Raw genomic sequence first — 7548 nt, forward strand, 5'->3', positions numbered from 1 at the left:
TCTTGGATCTAGGATACGACCGAATCATTGTATCTGTGATTTCGTGTTTAAACTAACCTACAGATCATTAAGCGAGACAATATACATTGCTCTCGTAGTTTATGGTGCCGCCGCTCAAAGGCATGCGAGCATAGCCAAATAGTTTTCCAGAAGTACGGAGTGGGGGCAGCTGGGAGCCTTGGGAGTTAAAAGGAATCAGGTGAAGAGAAACATCTTTTTTCCGAGACAAGAGACGGATATTTCCCGCGGATCAGCCACCAGATCAGAATCGTCTCCCACAATTTTACATGGCTTCTCATGTCATGTGTGGTACTTTTGCCTGACCTGAGTAGGTGGGACCATCTGGGTTACATATTCTACAACGAATACCATGCAAGACTAATGTCCACCAAAAATGAAACTACAGGCTACGGACCTAATGGTTTCAGCTCACAAAAGCATGGCCGTTTCACAGTTCCAACAAGACAGACGGAAAAAAAATGGATGACCAGTTAGATCAAGCTCGCTGTTTCTTCCCGCTGGGTAGATCGTCATCATAATGCCCTTCGCCTCCATCTTTATCGCCCTTCTTCCTCGCCAGGATCTTGTTGATCTTGTTGAGGTCGTTGCTGAGCTTCTGATCCTTGTTCTGCTTCCTGGTCTTCCTGCCATCCTGCATCTTCACACCAAACTGGAATGCCGCCTTTGGCATGGCTTCCTTCTGATCGTTGTATTTCGCCCACTCTTCTTCCGTCTCAAAGTCCCAGCGGTGAAGACGGCCCTTCGCCTGCTCAGGGATTGTCATAGTTAGCATACAATCATGGCACCAAGGATAGGAATTCAAATAAGCTAGGGTAACAATTTCACTTACCCGTCCACCCATATCCATCTTTGACAAATCATCTTCATCGTCACTCCCTGCAATCTCTTGATTATAACCCTGGTAACCAGGATAACACTCAGAGTAACTATCTGAAATAAAATTTGGGTCTTTCTCCCGCGCATCTTTTTCCCTCAGCTGCTTAAGCCTGTCATCATCACGCTTGAAGACAGAACCTAGACCCTTATCCTTGTCTGCTTGAGTCATCAACCTTGGATCCTGAGATATATTTGGGTCAACTAACACATCGTATCCCACAGTACCCTGTTGCATGTACTGTTCTGGATAAGCCAGCTGCTGTTCCGCATACTGATAGCCTGACCACTCGCCTTGGTATCCAGCAGCTGCCATTTGGGCTTGCATAGCATCATAACCATCCTAACATCACAAGAGATAAACCTTCAGGCATCTGGGTTAAAAGGAAAACAGACATTTTGTTTCCTAAACTACAACAGCTAGTTTTGTAGCACACTGGAAATGTAGACTGATAGTAATATTTACGCTTCGCTAAACAATCAACCTGCATCATTGAAACACTACGTACTATATTCACCAGAACTAATGTTGCTGAACATAAAAAGAAAATTACCATTGGCTGTTGCCAAGCTTGAGCAGATTCGGATGGTTGAATAGGACCATACACAGGTTCATTCAAATTGGACTGATTCTGATGGATACGTGGGGATTCATCCATATCTTCGGAGATGGGGCTCTGGCTCATTTCCTTGTTAGGAACAGTATAGTCAACTCCATCTCCAATGAATATGTCATCGTCATCTGCTCTAGCAACAGGGACAGAATGTTTCTCCTTTTCACTGAAGTTACTCTTTCGTGGGGGTGGGGGTGGTGGTGGCATATCCTTTTCTGACTGGTGTTTCTGAACAGAACCATTACTTTGGGCAGGTCTTACTACCTCATTGTAGACACCGCCTGCCAAATTACTCTTCCCTGCAATATAAAAAACAAAACAATAGTACAGAAATTATAGTAACATCATACTCCCTCCGTCCCAAAATTCTTGTCTTAGATTTGTCTAAATACGGATGTATCAAGTCATGTTTTAGTATTAGATACATCCGTATCTAGACAAGACAAGAATTTTGGGACGGAGGGAGTATATCACAAATGATTTAAGCCAATTGATTAATTTGTGATGACGGAAATATTAAGATAGTAAGATGCGTATATAGCATATAAATATAACCAATACTAATTTAACTACTGAAATCAATCAGCATTGAACAAAACCAAAATTAGTATACATAACACAAGCACCAGAAGTTAAATCTTGACAGAAGTTTATAAGAATAATTGAATTAAAACTAAACCATCTTAAGTATTAATCTTACTTTTTCGATATTTTCTTTAGATAAAAGGCGCAAGGGGCGCTCAGCTTTAAATTAATAAAGCCAAACAAAGGCCAGACTTTTCGATGTCCGTGACTATATAAACACTCATCCAACATTTCTCCTTCATCTAGAAAAAATACTCTAGCATGTTTTCTCATGCCTTAATGAAGAACACTTTCCTGTAATCCTGTTCTTAGGTCTCACTCTAATATCCTCTACTATGATAGATTGATAGAACAACCACTTTCATTTGAAGCACATACCTTTTGTATCCCTTTCCTTTTTCTTCTTCTTCAATACCTTCCCTGATGATCCAAGTCTAAGGTATGACATGATTTTGGCAATCCTGTCAAGTACAGAGCCATCTACGCTGACAGTGACCATTTCCTGTAGAAACAAGATGACCGTCTGAGCAAAAAAAAAACACAGTTGCAAAAACAGCGACACGGCTACTGTTCCAGTACCTCTGGGACAGGGCAATCAGCTTTGCTCCTGTGAAGAGTTGTTGGAATATCACTGTTAAGTCCATCCTCCTGGTTGGAACAAGAAAAACGATTAACCGCACATTGCGTATACTGAACAGTATTAAAGCACTGACCACTTCCATAAACAAGAAATTCTCATTAAGCCTACTGTAGGAAGTCTGATCGTTCCCAGGAAAACAGGAAAGAAATTACAGTGTACACAGCATGGCCCCTATTACTACAAGTGAGATGTGTATAATCATCGCCATTACGTAAAGCACACGAAAACACCAACACGAGAAATTTTAAAGACAATACCATATTGTAAATAAATGCCATCCGGCCAGGAAGAAACATGTCATTCGCCTTTATCATGCTTTGTTGTTGCTTTACAGTCCACTGGTAGACAGACTGCAATCAATGAAAATGTCAATCAGTATCCATTTTATGTTACATAGGGTGTGTGCAAGTTACACTGATAAACAAAATGAATTGTACCTTTGCAATTGCAGTGCGGAATGAGACCGCCCGGTCTTCTTTTGTTTCCCTGAAAAGGACAGTGAAAAATAATGTAGAATGCTCTCAAAATACTAAAGAGATCTAGAGGAAGGGCATAACGTCATGCTTCAGAGGGGTTCACCCCTGCTTTTCCAGTTCAAAAATTTCAGAGACACTATATTTTGTTTAATTCTGACACAAGGTGGTGCTGTGAGTGGTTCAGGAAATAGGTTGGTAATGTTATGAAGAGCCGCAGCAGACAATGGTGGAGCTTCATGTAGGCCAGGAGGGTACTGGCCCATCCTATCCCTTGAAAAGTCCTTGGTAATGTGCACATGTTTAGCATACCAAAATGTTTGTGTTTGTTTCACTAGCTTGGCCCCCTCTTGGGTTTAGCTTAAGCTCTGGTAGCAGACATAAATGTAAATTATCCATCAACAGAGAGGCAGAGATAGAGCAAGTTTAGTTTGGTCTCTCTCTCTCTCTTGTAAGCCATCAGACAAAATGTTCATTTCTAACAGATAATGGAAACTGCATTCATCATAAGAAACTCTTGTCCAAGATCCCAACAGGAGGGTACTTGGCCTCTCTTCTCTCTGAAAATCATGTCAAAATCCAACGAAGAGCTAGCAAGAGGTTGCCCAGTTTGTTCTTCCATAGTGAATTCAGCTTAGTTATCATTAGTTCACTTTTCATACAAATGAAATTATGCAAGTGACAACACTCTTGTTGGCATATTTACAGGATCCTAAATGTGCATTAAAATCTGGTTATTTTCATAAAAGCCCTACTCAATGTTACAGTAGTGTTATGTAGCTAAAACTATACTGTGGTTGCAAGTACCTCGCCTTGGCATCCTTCCCATCCTCTGAATCAGGCTTCTTGTCAATTTCACTCCGTACTTTGTTAAGTAGAGCAAAATCCAACCCTTTGACCAAATGAGTATGCTCCAGATCGCCTATTAAAAGCATAAAGTGGAAATGGCACATTAATCATAATGCAGTACCAGAGAAAGATAAAACTGAGTATCAGAGATCTAAGCTACCATTTCCGAAACAACATATCATGTTACCTTCAAAAGTGTGTCCTTCTAAATTAACTACTTTTCTTTTCAATTAAAAGAATGTTAAAGAGGATTAACTTCACAAATCAGATCTTTTCCAGACTAGAAAATACATGTACTTAGAGAATGACAGGTCAAAATAGCTCTATTGGGGGAAGCAAAACTAGCCTCTTGTCGACTGCACGTCAAAATGGAACAGATAAAGGCTGCTTCCACAGTTTTGATGACTGCACATTACTGATTGATCAGATCAATCAATCATCATGCAGATTTCGTTTTTTTTTTAATCGCATGCAGATTTCGCTCTTCATACTTCATTCAGAAATAGAACTTCTAAAACCATGGCAGGTTTTGTCATGGTTGGATTGCACTCAAGAGGCATGTCCGTCCAGGATAGCAGCAAGCCTCTGCAGGCATTAATTAGGTAGTAGTTTGGCTTTTATGTCTGGTGTCTGCATTGTGTTACGAAAAGAGTTTAATTAGGAAAGCTTTGGAGTTCAGTCCAAGTCTGTCTCATGGTTGTAACTAGTTTATAAGGAGAGGATCATGGTCAAACAAAAGGGCAGGCAATAGAATAATCAATCTGTCATCTACCTCATGATTCTCTCCTACCCCTAGCACCCCTCTCCTATGCGCATGCTATTCTAGACACTGCTGCATCTTACCATGGCTAGCCGGCGGCGAGGCTACAAGCCAAAGCTACCTGTACTGGCCGTGACAGGTTTACAGACATAAGGATTTCTTTTATCACTTATCATTTACATTAGAAGTCTGAGGCAAACTTATCACAATTCAGACACCGCATGCATATCCTTGCACTCATGTGCATACATTTATTGAGTGCAAGAGGAAACACACATAAAAACAAGCAGAAGATGCTTGTTATCACAAATAAATATGACAACTATACCAACCTCCAAGGTATTTGCTTTTCTCAATTGAAATCTTTTGGGCATCTTCTAGCCTGTAATGCAAACAATTTCAGAACTTAAACATAGAAGAACATTATGATAAATTGAGCACAGGATGGCTGTAGGAATAGGAGACATGTGAATCATGGGGTCTGTTACCTCAAATCTGCTCCAGGAGGTGCCACGGCATGAAACGAACCAAGCTCTGTAGGTTCATAGTCAGGGTTTTGATCTTCACGACGCTCCTTTGCACGATCTCGGTACCTTGGTGTCTCTGGTTCTTCTTTTTTGTTCTCCTCCCTTCATGAGGAGATCAATGAGAATTAAGTGAGCAAGAAAGGTATGTTTGAGGTAGTTGAGCATGTATCTGATTTATCATGAAATTTCCTGTTTCTACATGATTTCAGGTTCCAAAAACTGGTACATGGAAAGACAAAGAAAGTGTTTGAATTGTGCCCAGTATGACAACATGGCCACTATGGTCTAAGTAATGAACACTAACCAGAGCCCTCCAGAGTTGTGGGAGACTATTGAGTCCCATGGATTTGCAGGACTCCATTTATTCAGCGCTATCGCTATTTAATCATGGTTCTGCTGCTGCAGCAGCAGCAGCTCATGAAACATGCTTACAACGATAATCTGATGAACAGGATTGGTATGTTTCTGTAATTTTCCCTCAAATTAGTACCAGAACCATCGCCCCAGCTATGTCCACTACGTGATAAACGTCATTCAAATTCGCAAGCCACATGATATAAACATCGGTACATCACCAACCATGCTATTAGAACAAATCGAAAACAGAAGGTGCAGATAGACAGGTATGCGAGACTCACTTCCGCCGCGCCATCTTCTCCTTATAGTTGCTCTTCTTCTTCTGCGTCGACGACATCTTCCCTGTGTCCCGGGAAACAAAAGCCGGAGGAATACGGCTGCAACCCTAGCACAGGCGACGGGGGGCGGGGGGATTCCGCGAGGGGGAGGGGGCACGGGATGCGAGGTGGTGGTTGGCGCCTGCTATCTCGGGTTTGTAATGATACTGGAGTTTGCGCTGAGTTAGCGGGCGGCGGACTGGAGCTCCGGCGGCGGCGACGCCGGCGTAGACGGTCGGGTCCGTACGAGAGTGGCCGGGATGGGTGGAGACTCGGGTCTGTGGAGGGAACCGATCTGCGTGCTTGGTCAGGACGGTAAAGAGGAGATGGCATCCAACGGTACACGTTTTCTGAGCAACACTGTCACGTTACACTTGAACAGCGTTTGCAATGGGGCACCGATAGGCGCCGGTGCGCCGGCCGAATCGTTCGGCCGGTCCAGCCCGGACCGTTCGATTTGAGCCACGCAGCCGCTGGATCCCAAGCAAAAAAAAAACGAATCGCCCCAAGCTCTCTTCTTCCTCGGGCAGTCAGTTGGATCCCGTTTGGGGGAGCGTGACGCCGCGCCTCCTGTCCCCTCCGGTGGTCGCCGGTTCCCACCCTCGCCGGTCTTCCTCGTCGCCGCCGGACCCCCACCCTCGCCGCCCGTCCTCGTCGCCGATCCCTTCCCTCGCCGCCCGTCCTCGTCGCCAGTCCCCGCCCTCGCCAGCTGTCCACGTCGCCAGTTCCCATGCAACAACTCCACCTGCGTTGCAGCTCTTGACGGCGACGGTTGTGGCTCGGCCGCCGCCCCTCGCCATTGATGCTCGCCATTGCAGCTCGACCGTCAGTCAATCAACACCGTTTTGAACGGATGTAGCAAAAAACTTCACCCGTAGTAGCGAAAGTAAACTACGGTTGCAGCAAAAATCAAACACCGTCGCCGTCTTTCGCGAGGTCGCGACTCCGCCTTACATGGATGTAGCAAAAAGCTTCACCGATAGAAGCAAAAATCTACTATGGTTGCAGCAAAAATCAAACACCGTCGCCGTCTTTCGCGAGGTCGCGACTCCGCCTTACATGGATGTAGCAAAAAGCTTCACCGATAGAAGCAAAAATCTACTATGGTTGCAGCAAAAATCAAACACCGTCGCCGTCTTTCGCGAGGTCGCAACTCTGCCTTGCATGGATGTAGCAAAAACTTCAGCGGTGGTAGCAAAAATCTACTACGATTGCAACAAAAAATCGTCGTTGTCATCGTCGTGAGGTCGCAGCTCCGCCTGATGGATGTAGCAAAAACCTTCGCCTGTAGTAACAAAAACCAACTACGGTTGCAGCTTCCCCTTATTATGCAGTTTCATTGAAGCTTTTCTGTCTATGGTTGAAGCTTTTTTCAACAGCTGTTGAAGCTGTTCTAGGTGACGGTTGCAACACTAGTATACGCGGGCTGCATCCAGCCATGGCGGCAGGCAGCCATGGCGGCAGGCAGCCATGGCGGCCGGCGAGGGAGCGCCTGGTCGCCGGCGATGGAGGTTGTGGTCGCCCAGTCGCAG

At 44.4% G+C, this 7548-nt stretch overlaps 1 protein-coding gene across 1 annotated transcript; it reads right to left on the reverse strand.

The window, feature by feature from the left end:
* Positions 1-200: 200 nt before the first annotated feature.
* Positions 201-6036, reverse strand: LOC119295627 (suppressor of mec-8 and unc-52 protein homolog 2-like). The gene is made up of 11 exons (XM_037574065.1): positions 5981-6036; positions 5304-5444; positions 5148-5197; positions 4014-4128; positions 3171-3219; positions 2991-3083; positions 2673-2741; positions 2472-2595; positions 1449-1807; positions 851-1237; positions 201-766 (listed from the first exon to the last, which is right to left on the reverse strand). Exons 1-11 carry the CDS (start codon positions 6034-6036, stop codon positions 497-499), a joined length of 1713 nt encoding a protein of 570 aa, XP_037429962.1. The 3' UTR covers positions 201-496.
* Positions 6037-7548: the final 1512 nt, after the last annotated feature.

This window comes from Triticum dicoccoides, chromosome 4B, assembly GCF_002162155.2.
Source record: "Triticum dicoccoides isolate Atlit2015 ecotype Zavitan chromosome 4B, WEW_v2.0, whole genome shotgun sequence".
NCBI classification, from domain to species: Eukaryota; Viridiplantae; Streptophyta; class Magnoliopsida; order Poales; family Poaceae; genus Triticum; species Triticum dicoccoides.